Source organism: Schistocerca gregaria, chromosome 3 (genome assembly GCF_023897955.1).
Source record: "Schistocerca gregaria isolate iqSchGreg1 chromosome 3, iqSchGreg1.2, whole genome shotgun sequence".
Taxonomy (NCBI): Eukaryota; Metazoa; Arthropoda; class Insecta; order Orthoptera; family Acrididae; genus Schistocerca; species Schistocerca gregaria.
The window spans coordinates 316,191,796-316,216,339 of NC_064922.1; the positions used below are offsets into that span (position 1 = coordinate 316,191,796).

At 43.3% G+C, this 24,544-nt stretch overlaps 1 protein-coding gene across 1 annotated transcript in view; it reads right to left on the reverse strand.

Moving 5' to 3' along the window:
* The window catches only part of LOC126353876 (agrin-like), a 342,153-nt gene that overhangs the window by 250,429 nt on the left and 67,180 nt on the right, over nt 1-24,544 (reverse strand). The window contains exon 2 of the mRNA XM_050003066.1: nt 2,353-3,306. Within this exon, the coding sequence (XP_049859023.1) occupies nt 2,353-2,683 (331 nt within the window). The 5' untranslated portion in view covers nt 2,684-3,306. The remainder of the gene's footprint in view (nt 1-2,352; nt 3,307-24,544) is intronic.

Below are 24,544 nucleotides of genomic sequence, written 5' to 3' on the forward strand. Positions count from 1 at the left end.
CTTCTTCAACTGAAAGCCAACAGTTTACAAATACACCATGCAAAATAGATTTGATTGAATAGCTAAACTGAGCAGATGGGTAACAATAACTAACTTCAGTCACGAAGAAGAGTTATGTATACAATGGGTTCTGATATACAGTGGAGACACCAATTTAGCGGTGTCAAAGACACCAGTAATTTTCCAAGTTAGTTAGTTAGTTACTTAAATATTCCATGAATCATTTTGTATGGTAAGTCGTAATGTTGTGGGAAGAGTATTTTACATTCGCATCGCATATTAATTTGTACTAATGGTTACATTCTGAACATTTCTAAGTTTCTTTTCTTTTTTTTACCAAAAAAATGGTATATAGATTTGAGTCAGTATTTTCTACCCACCATCTTTTACACATTGTAGTATTCGAAATTCTTCTGCGGAGAAGAAGGAGTTGCCAGATTATTCAACGTTTATTCAGAATGGGAGAAAGGGATGTTGGTGGCTTATGTGACATATCTAAATTGTCAAGAAGACAACATGACTTAATTACAATAATAAATACTTACCATATTGATAACCTGAGGTGTCATCTGTCAATGCAATACTGGAAACAGTTAATGGCTGTTTGTTAAGTTTAGGTGATGGGATGTGTTGGAAACAAGTAACTACCTACTACGGGCATTATTATAAGTATACGAAAATGTTGGATATAATGTGGAAATGTATCAACATTATTGATATATCGACATCATAACATAGATGTATGAACACTAGTATTAATTCAACAAAATATCGGATGATCAAAAAGTCAGTATAAATTGGAAAACTGAATAAATCACAGAATAATGTAGATAGAGAGGTACAAATTGACACACATGATTGGAATGACTTGGGGTTTTATTAGAACCAAAAAAATATAAACGTTCATAAAATGTCCGACAGATGGCGCTTCATCTGATCAGATTAGCAATAATTAGCATAACAAAGTAAGACAAAGCAAAGAGGATGTTCTTTACAGGAAATGGTCAATATGTCCACCATCATTCCTCAACAATAGCTTTAGTCGAGGAATAATGTTGTGAACAGCACTGTAAACCACGTCCGGAGTTATGGTGAGGCATTGGCGTCGGATGACGTCTTTCAGCATCCCTAGAGATGTCGGTCGATCACGATACACTTGCGACTTAATGTAACCTCAAAGCCAATAATCGCACGGACTGAGGTCTGGGGACCTGGAAGGTCCAACATTAGGAAAGTGGCGGCTGAACACACGATCATCACCAAACGACGCTCGCAAGAGATTTTTCACGGGTCTACCAATACTCTTTTTTTTTTGGTTCTAATAAAACCCCATGTCATACCAAGCATGTGTGTCAATTTTTGTCTCTCTCTCTACATTATTCCGTGGTTTATTAAGTTTTCAAATTTATACTGACTTTCTGATCACCCGGTATATATCATATATATATTTCTGGTATATCGTAATCTCACCATCTAGGACATACCACACTGTAATATCATGATTGCCCAGTGTGTACTCAGGCCATATGAGGAGCAAGATTGTCTGCAGGTAGCACTGCATTGTAGTTCTCTGATTGACTAACATATGTGCGGGAGTTATTGTACTGTAATGCTGTCAATGGCCAGCGTGGCTGCTCTGCGGTCATTAAGTGAGCAGTACGTGTGTGTGTGTGTGTGTGTGTGTGTGTGTGTGTGAGAGAGAGAGAGAGAGAGATGATATTTGTCAGTGTGTATTCAGGATAGATTGCACGGCGGTAAAGTGAGCACACTGTAGCTACTTGTTAGACCAAAGTGGAGGCAGGGCTTAGTTCACAATAGTGCTGTTAGCAACCAGTGTGTGTGTGTGGTGTGTGTGTGTGTGTGTGTGTGTGTGCAGAATTTATTGCACTTTTGTATTATGCGAAGAAAGACTGTCTACAGGACTTACTGCACTGTAGCGACATGAGTGTCTAGTGTGTGAGCACTGAGCACTACTTACCGAGTCGTAGTGATGTGAGAGTCCAGAGGATCTGCAGGATTTACTGTACTGCACTGTACCGAGTTGGCAGTACATCTACAGGACTTAACTGCACTGTAACGATGCGAGCGTCCAGCATGTGTAAAGACCTCATCACACTGTAATGATATGAATGTCCAGTGCATGCATAAGACTTACCACACTGTGGTGACGTGGGCGTCCTGTCCATTTGAAGGACTGTAGTGACATACGCTTCCATTACGTGTGGCGGACCTACCGCCCTGCAGTGACCTGAACATCCTTTACGTGGGAAGGACTTACCACAACGTAGTGATGTGTGTGTCCGTTGGGTGTGAAGGACGAACCACACGGTGGTGACGCGAGGGAGGACTTACCGCACTTGCCGGGGAAGCGGACGGCGAGGTCGGCGGCGTGCGCGCAGGCGGCGCGGCGCAGCTCGCACTGGTTGCGGTAGGTGCGGCCGTCGCTGGCGCAGACGGGGCGCGAGCCCTCGTGGTCGCCGTAGTCGGGGCAGGAGGCGGGGCAGCGGCACGACGCCGACCGGCCGTCCCGCGACGGCACGCAGCGCGCCCCGTGACGGCACGACACGCCCACGCACGGGTCGGGCACGCCCGCCGGGAACACGTAGCACGCCCCCGCCCCCGCCGCCAGCGACGCCGCCAGCGCCAGCGCGACCACCCACGCCGCCCCTCGCAGCGCCCCCATCACTGCGCTCGCACGGTGTCGGCCCGCATGCCACGGACCACTCGCCTCCTCCGCCAGTTCTCGTCCACTCGCGGCACCTCCTCACCAGTCGGGCGTCTCACCGGATACTTACCGATTCGTAACGACGTTGGGAAAGCATCTTTCCGTGCAATCAGTTGCAAGTTTCGGACATCCTCTCTGCTTTCCACTCCTCCGCAGGGGGCAACTTGTACACTTAACAATTATCTTGTTAGTGCGAAGCCAACTTTCTCCCCACTTTCTTCGGTACACTTCTTTTGTTGTTAAGCTGCTAAAAGTTCAAGTAGTTATTGCATATCCGGCGGTCACCGAATGCGTCTGCAACTATTGTTTAATTCCTGTAATCACAATTAGATTTTCTGAATAGTGTTAAGTTGCACGAAACTTTTTGTGAAGCTGTTTTCCCGCAGCGATTTCTCGAGTTGCTGAGAGATTGACAGTGAATTCACTTTTTGTTACGTCTGATCTACAAGACCAGCGTTATACGTGGCTGACAGATTTCCGAGATGTCTTCGTGGAGAGATATGCTGTCTTCCAGTCAGTCCTCTTCGACTTGGTGAGGCGGTGAGGTGACAACACTCGCAAGTGTCTTTCGAAATCGAGCTCTGTAAGTTGAGAAAACGAGTGTACAGTACATGGGACGGCAATTCAAGTACGCTGTATATTAAAATGTAGACTGTAAAGGAAATTCGTGTAGGGAGTTTCTTTTGTAACGGTAAGGACAGGAGACCGGATACACACACTCCCTTCCCTTCGTTTATACCCACTTCAGCAGCAGTCTCTCTCTCTCTCTCTCTCTCTCTCTCTCTCCCTCCCTGCACACACACACACACACACACACACACACACACACACACACACAAAACCCTTGATGGATAACTAACACATTTTCAGAATCTCTCATTCATTCACAAATACAGTAACAATTGAATTAAATTAAATATCATAATAGATTGTTGTCTGGGAAGTAGTACGAGGTGGTTTCAGCCATCTAGTCACAAAGTGTGTGCTCCTTCGTGCACATAGGCTCCTCTGCTCATGAATATCTGCGAGTTGTGTCGCACGTGTATTTCCGAAGTGTAGGTGACTGTAATGGATGCGTCTATGGTGCAATGTTATGTTTTGTGTTGTCTGATGGTTGATGAGAGAAGGGAGTGGCTGAAACACACCCTACTCCTCTAGAATAGCACCAAGTGGGCCCCTGAGCTTAACGTCCGTAGCCAATCGACAGATGATCGTGCACAGTGTCACATGCTCTCACTTCATGAGACACTGGGGTCAGGTTTGGGATTTAATCCAGGAGTTTGAAGCAGTGATTGGTAATCAGGATCTTTATGCAAATGCCTCTCTTCCCCAGGTCGGGCAAATACTGTCAGTGAAAATTTCTTCCACTACCAGCATTTGAACAGGCTTGTTTCTGAGTCGAGCGTCACTGCACGGGCTCTAATTACTGACTCTGCAGCGGAGGCTGGTAATAGTACAGCTGTTACGCAAAAGAGGATCGAAAAACACTGACGATTGGAAATATTATAACCACTGCCATACATAAGAGTGAATGCCATGTGGTGGCATTTTGACCAAGTGGTGAGAAAAGTATGTAAGCGGAGCAGACACGAATGTGAACATTATAGCAACGAATTAGCAGCAAATGAGCAAGTCCACTGACATCGGCGGCCTTGACAAAGGACAGCTCTTTACGTCCAGGCATCTGGGAACGAGCAACTCCGAAATGGACGAAGCTTGTCGACAGTTCGTGTGCTACTGTCGTGAGCATCTACCGGCATTGCTTGAAATGTAGTGAAACTACGAGTGGGTGAGAGTGTTGGACGTCCGCAACCCATCACAGAACATGGAGCTCTGAGGCTTGCTCGCTTTGTAAAGTGTAATGGGCCGCGATATGTGGCAGAATGCAATCCTGGTGCTGATATACAGACAGAGTTGTTTCGGAGTACACTGTGTAAGATGGCAAGAACCTTGCCCCTTACATGAAGTCATTAAAGATCACCTAAACGAACAGTAGGGCTGAACAAAAAAGACTAACAAGGCACAATGCATCTTGTAGGGGGTATAGTATGGACATATTGGAATAATTAATGTCGGGTGATGGTTTTAAAGTAATTCACACGACATGAAAACTTTGTGGAAACGTGTCGATTTACTGGAGGCTAGTTTATCCTAGGGAAGTATTCAGAGTTGACTGTGGCTGGCTGGGGAACAGCGAAGGGAAGCGACAATAGGCAGCTTAGGGCGGCTCAAGCTCTGAGAAAGCGGTAACGGGGCGTGGCCTCCAGCTGCCTTAAGATGAGTGACAGTGAGTGGGTGGTTGACCCCATGCTGGTGTACCGGGAAGCAGACGGAGAACTTGTACGCCTGTTGATAAATGTCCGTCGTCCCGTTTTCAGTGAAACATGCAAGTAAACCGCGCAAAGCTACGGTGGAGCGGTCAACAGAGGCCAAAATATGCGTGTTCGTGACTATAGCAACTTCATGCTGAATTCACAGTCCGCAGAGTCTGAAGTAAATCAGGTGAAGCGCAACAGAATGAAATACGCCGGCCTCCAATGGGAACGTAGGACCAAGGAATTTGAAGTATTCTCCTGGGAGTCAGAATTCTGGAAAAATTGGTGTTTTGTGCAGACGCTAACTTGATGGGTGGCCTGGGAGGGGCTAAATAGCAGAAGTTGAGAGGAAGGGAAATTTTGTGGGAATTTGTTCACTTCCCAGAGCAGGCATTGGTCGGCGCTCGGAAGCGACGCATAATTAACGCGACTTGCACTGCAATTGGCGTAAGTGATTTTTCTGGAGGGGAAATCGAGGCGAAGAGCGAACTGGGAGAAGTATCTGTAGTGGACTTTCGTTCTCAGCTTGCCTAGAGTGCGGACGTGGCGTTCTTTACCAGCTTGCCTGAGAAAGAGTGAGCATCTCTGCAGTTTAGGACTTAGCAAAAGGAACGATTGAGCTTGGAGATAGGAAGTTTTCGTTGAGCTATGTACTGAGCAAGATAGCTATGAGTGAATAGACTAGCGCAGCCTTGCAGCACCACGAGCCCGGCGACGTCCTCACAACGACGACGACCCGCCACACTGAATTCGGCGATATTGCACCCGCTCCAGCTTGAATTAGGCCACTGATTAATTTGTTCGATCACGTCGGCAAAGCTTCCACGAGGGTTTCATGCGCCGTGTATTGGGAAATTCTTCTCGCACTTTGCATTACGCCTGGATCAGTCGATAGGAATTAATTATGATTTATCGCTTTTTACTCCACGTAAACGCAATTTATTACCACTGCCTGATAGGAAAGTCATGTAATGTCATGATTGAAGGTCGGGAGTTAAAATAAATTTGTGCTAATCGACTGCATCTGTTTTCAATCAAGTAGTTGAAATCCCAAGTCACCTTCTTAATTAATTTTATGTTAAACATTTGCATCTGGTGTCCAATATCTGAATATAACATCAATGTGCACCCATTTTTAATTAAAATTGATCAATTCTGAATCAATTAATGTCAACACTGCCACCGCAGTTCAATCAGGAGTCACAGGGCCATATTACTTTCTTTGCATTATCCGATATTGCGGCACTTTTGCACTCTCTGTTGATCTGTTAGTCAATTAGCTGGGGTGAACACACGCCAAAACCAGATAAGTTACGGGTGGGGTGTTACAACTGTTCAGTGCATATCGTTGCTCATGGGGCTCTACGTGCTCCCACACTGACCCAGGATTGTCAATTATGATGGCAGTCGGCATGGGATCATCTAAACTGGTCTGTGGATAAATGGAAACGTCGTTGGTTGAACTAAGTTTCTTGTTATACGGTGTCGAACGTCGCGTCCGGACATCCCATTATCCATGTGAATGGCGGGTAAAAAAATACAGCATGTCGCTGATGCAGGCCGATGGGGGCAGTATTGTGCTATGGGACCTGGACTTTTATGGGGCCTGTGGTAGTAATTTGAGAAACCAGACTGCTGTGCACTACTCAAACATTATTACAGACCAACTGCTTACCTTCATGGTTGATGTCTTCTATGACGCCTGTGGCATCTATTAACGTGGTAGTGAACTCACATTAATGTCTTAGCCCGCAAATTCGCCTGACTGAAACCAAATCGAACACATCTCGGTCGCCATCGGGCGCCAGCTGTACATCCACAAACCACCGGCAGATAATTTACGGGATGTGTGTAACCTGTGCATGTCACATATCCCTGGAAACCAACCATGGACATGGAGTCGCTGGTGTATTGCGTTCCAAAGGTAGACTAACAGGCTATTAAGTAACTGGTCATAACGTTATGACTCATCAGAGTATTTTTGTGCTTCAGTTGTTAGGTAAAGCTATTGTGTACATTGTACTGTCATTGCTCCAGCAATATAAACGTATATTTCTTTTTTATATGCGGTAGTATATGAATAATCATGTGATATTCATTCCGTTCAGTGACATAAATAAAGAAATACAAAGACGGTTTTATTCCCTACTAGAATTTTTTAGAAGAAAAACGCTCTTCATTAGTTTTACTCTGACGTACTTTTCGTGCAACTTTCATGTTTTCCAAAGTCGGCTCGTAAACGGCGCAAGTATTAGGAAGCTGCTTCATTGCCTGCAGACTTTTCATGTGTATATTTGAGTCCACACATGTTTGCAGTCGTTTCTGTATGTCGTTAACTGTGAGGCTACCAGTAGGTCCGCTGTTTTTACCGTCCAGCGAAGGGGAAGAACACGTCAGCCGTAAACTGCGTGTCCACTGACTCTAAGTTGGTCGATTTTTACCAGGACTGTCAAAAACACGTACAGTGCTCATTCTTTTGTGCAGAGCTCTGTCACCCAATTGCATACTTCCTCCACTACCATACCACCTTGTCTGAGCAGGAATATGGGGAAACTGCGAATGTGCAGCAGTGCTGCCATGCAACGAACACTGAACGTCTTGCATGTGGTTTGGTTTCATGTTTCTAAACAACATAGACGGCAAACAAATTATTTAACAATATGTGATGCGCTGAACACAAAATAAAATTTATATCTGGTACAAACTGTGAGCATAGGGAAAGACGCTGACAATTTCTCAGATTTTCGTCACTCGGGTTGCCATGTAATCGTGACCCCGTTTCATAATCGCATAAAGCCTTTCATGCAAATATGTTGATCGAAACGTGGTATCACGTTTGCAACCTCCTTACTGAGACTTGGAAATTTTCCCAAGGAAAACAACGTAGAACTCGTGGTCAGCTTCATGGTAAAAGAACTTGTTTTTCTAAGGGGAATTGCACTGCAAATCGATCGATTTCATCTGCACATATATACAGAGCGGCTTTCGACTGAAATGGAAAACTATCACGAAAATAGCTCAGAAACAGATGTAAGATGGGCAGTGCCCTCAAAACGTGTAGATCACTATTTCTGTAAGTCTTTCAACGCCACAATGAATTCTTGACGATTCGCGTTCTCTTTAATGGCAGTGAATTCAGGGAAATGTACCGTTTCTTTTTCAGAGATTGTCCCTTCCACAATGCGATTTTCTTTTTAAATGCATCCCCACCAAACCAGAAGTAAGTTGTATACCATCTTGCGTCTTACTGTGAGCTGTGAGCAGTGAAGTACACTTAAAGTGAGAGGTCGGGAATCTATTCTAGACATTTTGATTTCGGTTCCTGCTTTTCTTTTTAGTCCAGAAACTCAACAATAGCGGTTCTTAAATAGAAAAATCGTTACAGGCACACCCCTTGACTTAACTAACGCTCTATGCAGTAATACATAACATCTCCTTACTCTTCGAACTGTTCGAGCGAAAGCTCTTGTAACTGACGACATAATAATGTGTGCAAGTTGATAAAATTTACCGTTGATACCACCAATTTCATCACGTGCTCTATGCCTGCTATTTCTCGATTTACAAAACAATGAATCCCATACGAATGGTCTGTCAGTCCTAGTAATTTTTTGCACTTTCATCATCAACTAAATCTTTAAATTATGTCCGCACTGTTTTATAATGCTGTTGGAGTGTAAATCTGCAGTACTCGTCGATTATGCGACTGCATAATAGGTACTGATAATTCTCATCCTTTCATTCCGTGATTCCCATTCATTTTTAAATGTCGTGACGAAAGATCGAAAGACTGCCTCTTTCTGTGCAAGCAGCCTTTGGACCTATGAACTTCCTTTATACCACAAATAAATAGCGAAGGAAAAACAACGTTGATAACACGATTCTGCGCTGTTGAAGAAAAGTTGTGCCGACTGGAAAATGCCGCCCTAAATGCCGGAAGAAACAGTGTCGCATCGTGCCGAGACGGGCCGAGCCTCGTACTGCACGACTGCAACACACAGTGCTCGCTTGAGGTTTGGCATGCCATGGCCTACCCTGATTTTGACGATTCTTGTCACAATGTACAAGATCGGAAATTAGTAGTGCAGTATTACGACACGACGTATAGTGCTTAGAAATGGAAAGAGCCTCGCTCTTTCATGTCGAGGTAGTATACAATGAACCCTAATTTATTTGATTGTTTTGGTTATAATCCTATGTGAAGACGAATTCTGCGGATTCTAATGGTAGCGCTGTGTAAGTCACTATTCTTACAGACTTCCGTTGGGTATTTTTGAACGCCAGTGCAATGTTTTCATGCAGACGAAGCAGCATCTCTCACAAACGCTGCAGTCCCCATTTGTTTCCATTGTTTTAATGTCTGCTTCTTAATAAGCAACCGGGACAAGTGAGCAATGCACAAGGATGAGAGATCGAATATATGGTACACTCATGTCCAGAAAAAACAACACCTTCAACGACGGGAGATAGGACATACGTATCCATGGGACATGTACATTACTATGTTCCGCAGAAATAATTAGAATTTCAGTCACCTCGGTTCAGTATGTGTCCTGTTGCCTGGTAGGCACAGGGCCTGCCGTAAGCCCTGATAACTTGTTCCATGAATAAAGGCATCGAAGCGTATACGGCGCGAATTGTGTTCTGTGGTACAGTCGTCCATACTGCATTCACCTAGTTCCAAAGTTCAAGTTCATCTGCGGTGGTCAGCATTGGACCACAGTGCTGCACCTGTAGTTTCACCACATTCCACACACTTTCGATTGGCGACAAGTCTGGTGATCTGAAGGGCCAGGGCAAAAGGTTCACAGCCGGTGGCGCCTGCAGCAACATGTGATCGTGCGGTGTGGTGCTGAAAAGTTGCATCTGGGATGTTCTGAAGAAAGGGTACGGGTAAGTGTTGCAGGAAGTCATTCACGCATGTCACACCGATCACCGTGCCCTGGACATACAATAACAGTGGTTTGTGGTTGTGCCCAATAGCACCCCACAACATAAGGCCTCGAGTTGGCGCGGTATAGACGAATGCAGCCACTATGATTCCGCTCTCCCAATCCGCGGCGAACCAAAATGCGGCCATCATTTTCGAACAAACAGAACCGGGATTCGTCTGAAAACACTATATGATGATATTCCTGTCCACAATGACGTCGTTCTGTACACCATTGCCGGCTAGCATGTTTCCGCATATTCGACAAAGGTGGGCGGAGAAGTGGACGACGCTCACGCAACCTGTGAAGCAATAAACGGCGAAGGAATGTAACTCTTGATGATGTACGATGTTTTACACTGTTGTCCAGAGCCGAGGAGGGCGCAGATCTGTCCTGCAAATGCCATTCGGATATGGTGTCGATATCGGGGGGTGGTCTGGGTGGTGCGACCTGACCATCTCGTCGTGTTCTACGGCCTTCCGTAAAACATTCTACACACACCCGTTGCACTGCCGAACTAAACGAGCAATTTCCCGGATGAATGCATTACATTCTCTCATGGCAGAAATGCCAATGTACACGACCTGTGAATAAGAAGGTCCTAGTCGTTCAAGGTTTTCTACTTTTTCTGAACACTAGCGTATGTTGCAGCGAAGTTACTTTATTATTTTTCTTTCAGGTATGGAGTAAGAAGAGTAAATAAAACGTAATGTATAAACAGGAGTTGCATTTATCCACACCGAGGAGACTAGAAGTTGCTTCAAGTGCCAACAGTTTTCCTAAACTGTATTATGTTGATGTGCTGTAATACTTCTGTCTAGCCACAGTGTATATGTGAAACATAGTTACTGATTCATGTTCCAGGTGTAGGTTGGATTTCTGTGTACGTAATGTACCAGGGCAGTTACGATCTGCGACTAGAGAACAAAACTTAGGAGGAGTACAGTTGGACAGAGCGGCTATAGCTCGAAAAATATATGTTCGAGATTGTCCAATTGCAGCGTGGAGAGGGGTGCGGGCGACGAACAAAAAAATGGTTCAAACGGCTCTGAGCACTATGGGACTTAACTGCTGAGGTCATCAGTCCCCTAGAACTTAGAAATACCTCCACCTAGCTAACCTAAGGACATCACACACATCCATGCCCGAGGTAGGATCCGAACTTGGGACCGTAGCGGTCGGTCAATTCCAGACTAAAGCGCCTAGAACCGCTTGGCCACACCGGCCGGCGGAATCTTCCTTTTGCCCTTCAGCCATACTTCGCAGTATGTCATGTGAGACAAGGGTAAGCTGAGTTTAGCACAAGCGATGCTTTCTAAAACCTTCGGTTTCTAGGAAATTTATTACATTCAAGCTCAGAATACGTTCTAGAACTCTGCAGCAGATCGGTGTTAAGGAGACTCGCCTGTAATTTTGCAGGTTCGTTTTTTAGCCCTTCTTGTATACAGGAGTCACATACACTGTTTTCCAGTCGCTCTGGAGTTTACGCCGGGCGAGAGATTTGCGAGAAATGCAAGTTAAGTAAGGAGCTAATGCCGTAGAATACTGTTTGTTTTAATAAGACGTGCGTCCACCCTAAGGCTTTATGATGGTTTGAACGCTTTCAATGAGGTATTGCTGGTCTGCGGAATAATGGCACCTTATTGTTCCTCGAGAGCCGAAACCAGAAATGTTGTGATTTGGGACGGTGGGGTCTGCAGCGAAGTCGACGTAGTAACTGATCCAAATGTGTTGCATTGGATTCCTGTCGGGACACTGGACAGGTCAGTCCATTTCAGGAATGTCACAAATACTGCCGCTCAGATGCTGCTTTATGACAGGGTGCATTGTCATGCTGCTCAAATAATCAGCGTCCCCGAAGTGTTTCTCTACTGTACGTAGTGAAAAATATCCTTCTGTATTTAGCGTTTACTTAAGCACAAGAAGAGGACCACATCCAAACTATGAAAAACACCCCCATACCGGAACACCACTTACTCTGTACTTCATTATTGGCATTACACAAGACGGCAGGTAACGTTCTCCAAATATTCGCCAAATCCAAACCGTCCCAGTGGATTCTCACCATGTGTACATGTTTCATGAGTCCAAGTAACCCGCTTCCAGTCACCCACTGTCCACTGGAGTCGCTCTTTACGCCATATCCAGCGTCACTTAACACGAGGAGCTGCTCGATGACTGCAACTTATTCTTTCTAAATTTCTACGCAATGTGTTTGTGCGAGCTACAGTGGTGGTATCACTTTGAAACTCACAAGTTATTCCTTCCGCTGACTACATACGATTTTCTTACAACCTTTCTCCGCAATGCTGCACGGACCCCATCAGTCAGTGCATAAATTCTGCACGGTCCTGATTTAGCTATGGTTGTTCCTTCTCGTTAACGCTCCACAGTCATGTCACCAACAGTCGACCTGGGCAGCTTTAAAAGGATTCAATTTTCCTTGATGGCTTTGTTACTCAGATGTCATCCAGTCACTCACCCACGTTCCAAGTCACTGAGCCCTACTGAAAGACCCTTTCTGTTGGTACTGCTTCTCTACTGACAAGAGAATTCGCAACCTTGCTCGGCCTGGGCGCCCGGTAGACACCAATGTGTTGTTCGAGCTTGTCCTCTTGGCTTTTAGGTGTGTGACCTGGTCTCTGGTGACGTGAGTGGGCCGTATTGTCACTCTGTGGCGGGGAGTATTAGTCCCGCGACAGGCCCGGCCTGACAACACAAAACCCCGTGCCTGTGTTTGTACGTGTAGGACCGCCTAGTAGTGGTCAGTTCCACGTCACGCAGGAGTGGCTGGGTGTCTTTGATCAGGTAATGTAAGTATTCAGTACATATAATTTAAGTACAAAGATGTTATTTCTGTAAATATTTAAGCGTAAAAAAACTTCACAGGATCGGTAGAAGGCTAACACAGTTTCGGAAGAAGTGGAATTTGACGTAAGATACGCTTTTTGAATGGAGATACACATTTAGAATATAAACTGACAGTGCAGCCGTCTTTATCTCAGTAGCAGTCTCAAGAAAACCGCTGTGTCAACGTACAAGGCAGCAACAGATTTAATTACGTCTCTAATGAGCGGGTTCTTTGGCAGTAAGAGTCTTCGAAAACCTCGTTTCCGTTCCGTGCCGCCGTTGTCGCAGTAGCCACACGCTTGCAGGAGCTCTTTATCTTTTGATTCTTCTTATAGAAATGTCCTTAGACGGCGCAACGGGAGTGGTGACAAAGGAAAAGACAATTTTGGCTTGAATAATTAGTTTCAGAGTCCTTTGCATGCCTCAGAGAAGACTACATTATAAGCACTCACGGCACTGAAATATTAAACGGCGTTCCCAGGTACTGATGAAAGGGCTGCTCTCATAACTGGAGGCCATTTACAACATTAATTGAGTGAACATGCAGCTTCTTATAGTACATACACCGCTGTAGAAATTATATTAATAACGTCTGTGATCTTGGATTTTGTTGAGACAAGGAGGCCGTTTCAGACAGGTAAAAGCTAACTATAAGATGATTTCTGTTCTGCTGGAGCACTTAAATAAATACCACAAAGAAACTTTTTCCTTATAAATAAATTAATGGTCGATGCAGTTTTAAAATTAGATAAGATCTTAGAGAATTGTAAGGGGTTCATTATGTAAGAGCCTTATTGTTCATTACCCTACTGGAGCAAATATAATTTGCTGCCTGCGAAATAAAACATCTCTGCTGCAATAGAATCGCGAGTCAGAGCAGTGTCGGCACCAGTAATAATCTCTCGCTCCAACAGAGCAATCGCAATAGTTAGTTGTTATGGAGCAGTCACTGTAGTTCCCTGTTACGGAGAAGTCGTTGTAGCTCACCGCTACAGTACAGTTGCTAGCCGTGTAACAGCAATAGCAGTCGACGCTGGTGCAGCGCAGTTCATTGCCATGTAGTATAAGGTAAACTTTATTATTCTTCATCGCCATGCGCGTACTTAAATTTGTTGACCGCATCTCGTGGTCGTGCGGTAGCGCTCTCGCTTCCCACGCACGGGTTCCCGGGTTCGATTCCCGGCGGGGTCAGGGATTTTCTCTGCCTCGTGATGGCTGGGTGTTGTGTGATGCCCTTAGGTTAGTTAGGTTTAAGTAGTTCTGAGTTCCAGAGGACTGATGACCATAGATGTTAAGTCCCATAGTGCTCAGAGCCATTTGAACTTAAATTTGTTGTTGAGATGTCAATATGAATTTGTTTCAATCTTTTGTGATTTTTCAACACTAATTAAGTCAGACTAGTAAAGTTCAATTTTTTTGTAATGGTTTGCAGAAATGTTTTCAATAATAAGGTTTTTTAGAACATAATTTTTTGCCAGTCATTTACTTGAATTTAAATGTTTTACAAATTTTCCCAGATCACAGTCATGTGTTGTTTAATAATCAGAGGACCAGCTATGCAGCTTTGTCAACAAGCAAAGTCAGTTTTTTTCTAATAATGCAAATCTCAGACAAATCTTGTTCAGTAGCAGCAGATTGGCCAGAATTGCACCAAGCTGTGCCATTTACGAGCAGATATATAGCGTTATCCAGAGACACCATTATGAGGCAAAAATTTTTCTGTTTCTTCAGGTTGATTTACAGGGCCATGAAATAGCGCTGCTTACGTCCAAAATTTATCAGTTTCAATTCTCAGTCAATTTTGTACCCTAAAATTTGTATATACGGGAAGGTTGCAGAATTATAAGCTGAAAAACCTTCGTGAATTTTCTTCACAGCACTGAATTTCAGCCACGCTGTCAGGGTGTATTCAGGTCGACGCTCACGTCGGGAACTACAATTTCGTTAATATTTCAAGGCTAAAATTTTTTCGAAGACAGCATGAAAATTTTGAGTAAGAAACTGGTGGAACTCAAATGCTGAGCTCGAATCGCAATCCTATGGGTGTCTTAAAAGGCGCCCCCACTTTTTTTTGCGGTGAGCTGCACTTTCTCCCTTCCTTCGTACCTGCAGGCTTACTACTGAGCAGTTACAATTTTTAATACTGTCTCCGTGTCTCTGAGCTCCAAATCGTCTGGAGTTCCATACATATAAGCTGAAATTTAGCCCTAATTTCTGCCACAAAAATCCGACTAATTAAATTAAACAATGAAACAAACAAAAAGGGAGCAAGAACAAAATTTCTGTGCTGCAGCGTATAGAATCTGCACAATGAGACATGAAGGAGATCTCACCTAATTAGAAGATGGACTGCAGAACATAAAGCGGGACGTGCTCGGAATCAGTGAGACGAGATTAAAAGGTGAAGAAACTCCTATTCTCTAGTCCGGGAATCTCCTATTCGCATATTGGCGGGGTAGCTCTGATAATTTCCAACCTTATCACCAAGACAATTTTCATCTCAGACAGAGTGATCTATGTGTTCCTTGAGTTGAATGCTAAGACCAGGATTCAAATCATTTGGACCTACGCACATACTTCCACCTCAACTGATGAAGAGCTAGAACAGTTCTAAGAGTATCTGACAACTGAAAACAAATCAGAAAACACCACAGTTTCTTTAACGCTTATCGATTATAATGCCAAGAAACGGAAGCCCTTAGAAGACCCTTTCTTCATTGCAAATTTTGGATTTCAATGCGAACCAAAGGCGACAAATGGCGAATATTCTTAAGAAAGAATGTTTATACTGTAAGAACCCATTTTACAAGTACAATCGAAAAGGAAATGGACTTGAAGAACTACTGACGCCGCGGTTAAGAATGAAGTAGATTACAGCCTCACATCGAACATCCGCATTTGTTCACATCTGTCAGTCATAAATCGCTTCAACATAGGTTCCGACCGTAGGTTGACTAGAGCCAGGATCCATATTAACACTCAACTCGATACAAAACGTATGATGCAAAGGAATATCCGACCAACAATAAATGAGTTGAAAGAGAAAAGAAGTGAATTTAACCAACTCACAGACAAGAAGCTACCAACAGAAAAGTTAAGAGGAATGGAACTGAACTAATTGAAACGTCGCCAGAAATTACCAATTTTTTGAACAGCTGTAGTAGTTTGTGCTCCTAAAATGGAAAAATCCCAAATCCATTCTCGAAACAGAAAAGCTTATGCAAGAAGGCAAAACACTGAGAGAGGCTCACACAAGAACCGAGACCTCAACAAAACATTTAGAAGGAGATCAGAAAAGATCAGAGAACCCTAAACACAAGACTGATCGAGGGGATTATCAAAAAACAATATGAACACGAGACAAGTTGATAATCCATAACGTTCGGAATAGCCGAGGAGAAGTTGTTATTGAGAGAGACAAAATTATAAAAACCGTAGAGGACTTTTATCGGAAGCTCTACGGTCGATCAGCGACAAGTCAATGTCTGCTTGATGGTTCCGGAAGATCTGTTATGAAGGTGGGATCGGAAGAACTGGAACCCATCGGTAAAACTGAAATAGAAACAACTTTGAAACGATCAAAAATTGTAAGGCGCCAGGAGAATATCAGAATACGAGCGCGATGCTTAACATTACAGGACAGACACTTGAAAAGCATTTCTAATTTTATTAAATGAACATCATGAGGAAGGGAGGAGTCCAGAGTTGTGAAAAAATGCAAAAGTCATTATCCTCTTCAAAACAGGTTACTAAACGAACATCGAGAATTACGGTCCTATTAGTCTATCTACCTTTTACAGTATCGTTACAAACGGCCTGAGAAAGAAATGTGACTTTTACGAGGCAGTTGAAATGACGGACTCAGGAAAGTTTTCAGAACGCACACCGACAGAGGAATGTGTGGGGTATGGTATCCTACTTCATACGGCCTTCATAGACTACCAGACGGTGTTAGATGCGATCTAAACCTGGGTAGTACTGAGGGCGATCAACACAGGCCATATTGACTGCAGATGCACCAACTCAAACCTCTGCTTTTATGAGAATGTCACTCCACATGTGAAGCTGAAAGAAGTCTGGATGACTGGAAAGGTTGCCCTAGAAAAGGTGTCAGACAAGGAAACAGATCTCGCCTAAGTCATTCATGTTGGCTCTGAAAGGTGTGTCCAAGTGTTTGTCCTCGGGACAGAAAGGCGCCAATGAAGATGGAAAACGTCCCAACCATTTTCGCTTTGCAGATGATATCATCCTATTTAGCACTCACTGAAACGAAATGACAATGGTGATCCGAGAACTCAAAGTTGCACCCTCACGAACGTTCATTATCTTCCCACCTACAACGAATTATTACTTAATATATACATATAGTCGGAGTTCTTTTATTACTGCGTGCGATTCTTTCAAAGAGTCTGTTGGTAGCAATGTATTGCTTCTGGGTCGGAAGCAGTGTGTGGCGTTTATCATCTCTGAATCTAGAGCTGCGCTATAGTGGAAAATATTTTGATTGTTGCTCTCTATTTCGTCTCTAGTTTCCCAGAACTCGCTTCACCTCGCATCGTATGGTAAAAGTGCAAAATGAAAGTTACGAATAAAAGAATAAGTGACCACTATGCGTGTAAGATCAAAATGTGACCTAACATCTTTGTAGATAAAAGGCAAACATACGTTCACAGATTTTTAGACATGGAAAAAGCTTTTCGCAATGTTTCCTTTGAAATTCGGGAAGCAGCAGGGAGCGAAAAGTTTTTCACAACTTCTACAGAAACCAGAATGAAAGGGCATGAAAAGGAAGCAGCATTTGAGAAGTGACTGAGACAGGATTATAGCCTATTCGCGGTGTTATTGAACATGTACGTTGAGCAAAGAGTAATGGAAACCAAAGAGAAATTTTGTAAGGGGATTACAGTTCAGGAAGATGAAATACAAACTTTGAGGTTCTCCGACGACTTAATGGATCTGTCAGAGACAGCAAAGGACTTGGAAAAGAAGGTGAACGGTGTATATGTCTTGAAAAGAGGTTATAAAATAAACGTCAAGAAAACTAAAACAAGGGTAAGGGAATTTAGTCAAAGTAAACCAGGTGATGCTGAGAAAATTATACTAGGAATTGAGACACTAAAAGTAGTCGAGTGAGTGAAATAAGTGATGATGGCCTAAATAGAGATAATGTAAAATGTAGACTGGCAATAGCAAGAAAAAGATTTCTGAATAGGAGGAAGTTGTTAACATCGAATATAAATTTTAGTGTAAGGAATTGTTTACTGAAAGCATTTGACTAAACAACAGCTTTGTAAGAAAGAGGAACGTGGACGATAAACTGTTCAGACAAAAAGAATACTGATATTAGATGAGTAAACCGAATAACTAATGAGGAGGTACTGAATCGAGTTAGGAAAAGAAGAAATCTTGACTAAAAGAAGGGATCGATTTATATAACACATTCAACGAATGGTCAGTTTGCTAATGAAGGAACGTGTGGAGATTAAAGCATGTAGATGGAGACCATAGCTCGAATACAGCTAGCAGGCTCAAATGGAAGTAGGATGCAGTAGTCATGCGTAGGCAAATGGGCTTGCACAGGATGGAGTAGCGCGGAGAGCTGCATCAAAATAGTCTTCGGACTGAAAACCACAATAACAACGGGTGTAGAGAGATATTGTTTTTATAAATTTATTCCTGTTGCACGGACGCTGTACATCTCAGATGTGGGTTGATTTTCGAATACCTATCTGGCAGCTTCTGCACTTCTCACTTGTAATTGTTGCTGTCTTAACTAAAAACGCCTTATCAGCTATATTGGCTATGTCTTTACTGATTGTAAATATATCTACATCTACACCTACATTTGTACTCCGCAAACCACCCAACGGTGTGTGGCGGAGAGCACTTTACGTGCCACTGCCATTACCTCCCTTTCCTGTTCCAGTCGCGTATGGTTCGCAGGAAGAACGACTGTCGGAAAGCCTCCGTGCGCGCTGGAATCTCTCTAATTTTACATTCGTGACCTCCTCGGGAGGTATAAGTAGGGGGAAGCAATATATTCGATACCTCATCCAGAAACGCACCCCTCTCGAAACCTGGACAGCAAGCTAAACCGCGATGCACTGCGTCTGTCTTGCAGAGTCTGCCAATTGAATTTGCTAAACATCTCCGTAACGCTATCACGCTTACCAAATAACCTTGGGTGTTGGTAACATGCACGAGCACGAGAAGCAGATGTTTAACACATCTGAGTTCCAAAGCTGATAGCTGCATGAAATTTAAACACTTGACCATGGGAAATACCACTGCCATATTGTTTCATTTCGATACATTGTTTCTAGCATATTTAGCAAGTTATCATGCAGTCTTGCATTAAAAACCTTTCTAGCATTTGGATGAAGGGTATGCAAGTAGCCTAGAAGTTTGATTTCTTGGTAAAGCTAAAGCTCATTACTATTTTGGGCCTTCGGCGGCGGACGTGATTCTCCACCTGCATCTGCATAGATACTCAGCAAGCCACCGTATGGTGCGCGGCGGAGGGTACACTGTCCACGACTGCCTATATGCCTCCGTGTCAGCCCTAATTCCTCGAATCTTATCTTGGTGGTTCTTCAGCAGTTAGCTTCAGATGCCGTTTCTCTAAATTTTCTCAATAGTGTTTCTCGAGAAGAACGTCGCCTTCCCTCCAGGGACACCCATTTGAGTTCCCGAAGCATCCTCCATAACACTTAACGTGTTACTCGAACCTACGGTAACAAATCTAGCAGACCGCCTCCGACTTGCTTCGATGTCTTTCTTCAATCCGATCTGGTCCGGATCTCAAACACTCGAGCAGTACTCAATAATAGGTCGCACCAGCGTCTTGTATGCGGTTTCCTTTACAGATGAACCAGTCTTTCCTAAAACTCTTCCAGTAAATCGAAGTCGACCATTCGCCTTCCCTACCACAGTTCTCACGTGCTCGTTCCATTTCATATCGCTTTGCAACGTTACACCCAGGTCCTTTAAGGACTCGACTGCGTCAAGCAGGACTCAAGTAACACAGTAACTGAACATTACAGTTTTATTGTTCCTACTCACCCCCATTAACTTACATTTTTCCACATTTAGAATTAGCTTCCGTCCATCACACAAACTAGATATTTTATCTAAGTCCGTCTTGTATCTTCCAACAGTCACTCATCTTCGACACCTTATTCTCCACCAGAGCATTATCAGCAAACAACCGTAGATTGATGCCCATCTTGTGCGCCAAATAATTTATGTATAAAGAGAACAACAGCGGTCCTATCACACTTCCCTGGGGCACTCCTGACGATACCCTTGTCTGTTATGAACACACACCGTCAAGAACAATTTCCTGGGTTCTATTATTTAAGAAGTCTTCGAGCCACTCACATATCTGTGTACTTATTCCCTATGATCGTACCTTCTTTAGCAGCCTGAAATTGGACACCGTGTCAAATGCTTTCCGGAAATCTAGAAATCTGGAATCTGCCTGTTGCCCTTGTATCATGAGAGAAAAAGGAAGCAGAGTTTTGCACGAGCGATGGGTTCTAAAACCATACTGATTCGTGGACATAAGCTTCTCAGTCTCAAGAAAGTTTATTATATTCGAACTCAGAATATGTTCAAGATTTTTGCAGCAAACCGAAGTTAGGGATATTGGTCTGTAATTTTGTGGGTCCGTTCTTTTACTCTTAGTATATACTGGAGTCACCTGCGCATTTTTGCAGTAGCTTGCGACTTTGTGCTGGGCGGTAGATTCACGATAAATGCAAGCTAGGTAAGAGGCCAATGCCGTAGAGTAGTCTTTGTAAAATAGAATTGGGATTCCATCCTGACCTGGTGATTTATTTGCTTTGATAGGTTTTTCCGTTTTGCTGTACGGTACTATAGGGCAGAAAAACACATGGCAAATGCCTGTGACAAAAACTTTCTCTTGTAATCTCTAAATATTAGCAAATGTTTTAACTCTCTCTACGATAATAATACATAATGTGACCCATCATCAGTAAACATGGCATTAAAACGGTGAAGTGTGATACTGGCGACGTGCACAGCGCTATGCAGAGGATAGAGATCAGACGGAGCAATCTATGTACCCAGGGCGAATCTAAAATAGTGTACTGTACATATATCCTCCGTTCGGAGAAGGAACGTAAAAGAATTAGGCTTAACTACCTTAGGGGATGGTGAGTGGGGGGACTACTTACTATGTCCTAAAAGAGCTCCAGTACAGTTACTTTCGCCATGTTAGTGGCCTGCGGTTGTGAACTCTCGTGAGAGTTCCAAAACCTAAAGGCATAGCGACCCTTTATCACTTATCAGAAACAGCTAACCATTGCAGCCTAACATAGAACAAATAATTAATATGTTCTGGACAGATAAAAATTTGTGCCGGACCAAGATTCAAATACGGCCCTCCTGAATGAGATTTTCACTCTGCAGCGGAGTGTGCGCTGATATGAAACTTCCTGGCAGATTAAAACTGTGTGCCGGACCGAGACTCGAACTCGGGACCTTTGCCTTTGCCTTTCGCAGGAGAGCTTCTGTAAAGTTTGGAAGGTAGGAGACGAGGTAATGGCAGAAGTAAACCTGTGAGGACGGGTCGTGAGTCGTGCTTGGGTAGCTCAGTAGGTAGAGCACTTTCCCGCGAAAGGCAAAGGTCCCGAGTTCGAGTCTCGGTCCGGCACACAGTTTTAATCTGCCAGGGAGTTTCACGGCCCTCCTGCTTAGCATGAGTAGTCGCCTTAATCATTCTGGCCATCCCAATATTCATAATTGACACAAACGCTCATTTTCCCTTACGTTTTCTCCTACTTTTCCGAACAAATCAACTCAACTAAATTCGCAGTCACCATGAGAATGGAATCAATCGGGATGAGTTCAGTTCAATGCAACGTCAGGAAATGATAACTGCGAAATAAGTTTTGAGTTGATAAACATGCAATGCGATGGTTATGCAGTGACAGATGAAATTGCGTGGCATAGTGTAATTTGATTCCAGAAACTGTGCTAATTCCGAGCAGTAATCTTATCCAAGTAAGCCATCCGAGCACACCATTGATGTTTACACAAAAAATTATTGTCACTTAGAAGATCCTCTGTCAGTTCCATTCCTCCAGGGAAAGAGAAACTCTAATTCTTCATTTGGAAAAATTGGAGGAAAACATAAATCAGTTTACCGTTCTTAAAGATGGTAAATATTTTGTTGTAGAAGTGTATAGGGGGTATCCCAATGCGAAACAGGACAAAAAAGAAAAACCCTAGTGGATAACATAGCAAGCTCAATGATGTTGTCATACACAGAGATATGAAACCGCTAGAAAATTGGTGAGAAATGCAGGAAGATGTGCTAAGGATCGACGTTTGATGCAGAAATTAGCACTCGGACCTCAACACGAACAAATGTTATGTAGTGTCCATTAACAGGCGGAAAGACCCGTTGCTGTTTGAGTACACGATTACCGAACAATCACTATGAACACTACTGACGTTCTTCTGTGGAGAATGTGGAACAAGAACGGCACGTTCACAATCTAGATGGCAACACTGGATTGGCCAAATAGTGTATGAATTTTGATTGTGATGGGAAGCAGAAGTTAAATGAAATTTTGTGGTAAAGTATTTATCTGTGGTCACAGTAAGGGATGCTAAACACACAAACTTTGTTGAGTTTCGAAGCTTCAAAATAGGGTGCAAGCGATGTGTAGGCCTTTATCTCTGCATATGTGTAGATGTAAAAGACATTAATCTCTGTTATTTGGAAATTATTCATAATTTCGCAGAAGTCCTGAATAAGTTCTCCAACAATGTCTGTGCGTCTGATCCAATCTGCAGTTTCTACTGTATAAAGTGTACACCTCTGTGGTGGAAATGTTTCAAGCTGGAACAATAAGAGAAGCCAGTCAGACAAAAGTTTGAAAAGAACTTCTCATGCTGAATTTCCAGGAACAAACAAAAATTGTGTGCTGCATAGTAATTTGGGAATATTCACCTAAAAAGTTTTTGACTAATATTTGTGTGCCAAGATTTGAAAGATGATTGCTGGTCATATTTGCTTTCTTTGTTATACATTCTTTATTAAAAAAAGTTTCAGAAGTCCCTGACGCCTTTACATTGGTGCTCGAGTCGGGGGTAAGCCGATTTGAATCCTGGTGGTGGATGGAATTTTCACTGCTAGTATTTGGCCGGTAATGCTAAGAGAGGTAGTGATATAACGTTACTGATCAGCAGTCTTCGTGCCAATGTTCCGGATTAAATTCCAAACCTCTCTGGGAACCAACAATGCCATACGACTTTTACATTTTTTACTGGAAGTAGTGATATACATCAGCTATCTGGCAGTGTGTGCGTGCAACATTAGGAAAGAAGATGCGAGACTGCGATTCATTTCGGAAATTCTGAGGAAGTGTTGCCCACCCAACAAAGGAAACAGCTCGTTCGAACTAACGGTACTTGAGTATATCTCTTCAGTCTGGGATTTTTATTAGGTGTAATTGTTAGAGGAAGTAGAAGAGGTGGAAAGAAAAGCATCGCGTTTCGCCAGGGGAACGCGCGAATGCATCACGGAGATGCCGAAGCCACAAGAGAAGTGTTGAGAGTCACGGTGCGGTTTAAAGGTAAAATTCCCACAGTTTACGTCCGTGGAACAGTTACCAACATTTTGTTGCATCCTGTATATAAGTAGCGAAAATACCACAAAGATAAAAAAAGAAAGATCAAATGTTAAAATTGCGAGATATTACTTTCGTAGGGGACTTAACCAAAATTTATTTCGTTCTGTACATAAACAGCGAACAGACCAAGAAGACAAAAATAAGAGGGTTGGACAGCTCACACAGAGGTTTACGAACAGTTGCAAAAGTAACAGGAAGGAGGAGAAACGACAGACATGTATAAAGTGCCCTTCACCACACACTGTAAGATGAACTGCGCAGTGTAGATGTACGATGAGGGCCTCCGTTCAGTCTCTTCAGGTGTACTATATCCATTCGAAGCTACTCATTGATGATCAGAGCTTAAAGAGATATTAAATTACGGAGTTGTTGACTGCACCATTTGACACACTGTTCCAAACGGCCCTAGACATTTTCTGCAGGGTTAGTAGGGTAGCAAGTTACTTACCGAGCCAGCCGGAGTACGTCAGTGTACCTAAGTGTTCGTCAAACCAGCAATGTATAGGTCTGCTCTTGGTTGGCAGAAAAATTACAAGATGCAAAAATCCAGTAAAGATGGCAATTATTAAAAGATAGGCGTTTTTCCGTCCCACGATGTCTTTTCACGAAATTTCAAAAATGTTCAAATGTGTGTGAAATCTTATGGGACTTAACTGCTAAGGTCGTCAGTCCCTAAGCTTACACACTACGTAATCTAAATTATTCTAAGGACAAACACACACACCCATGCCCAAGGGAGGACTCGAACCTCCGCTGGAACCAGTGGCCCAGTCCATGACTGCAGCGCCACAGACCGCTCGGCTAATCCCGCCCGGCATGAAATTTCAATCTCTGGATGCTAAAATATTTTGTTGACGTCATGGAGAGAAATAATCATCGAAATAAAATAAGAAACATCAGAGATCGTACGGATGGAGTTAAGAGTCCGTTTCGAGAGTAGAACGGTAGAGAAATAGTGTGAAAGTTGTTCGATGAAGGCTCTATCAGTAACTTATGTTTGAATTAAATTGTCTTCAAACGGTTATCTACAGCCGCTAAATATTTTGAAAATTAATTTTT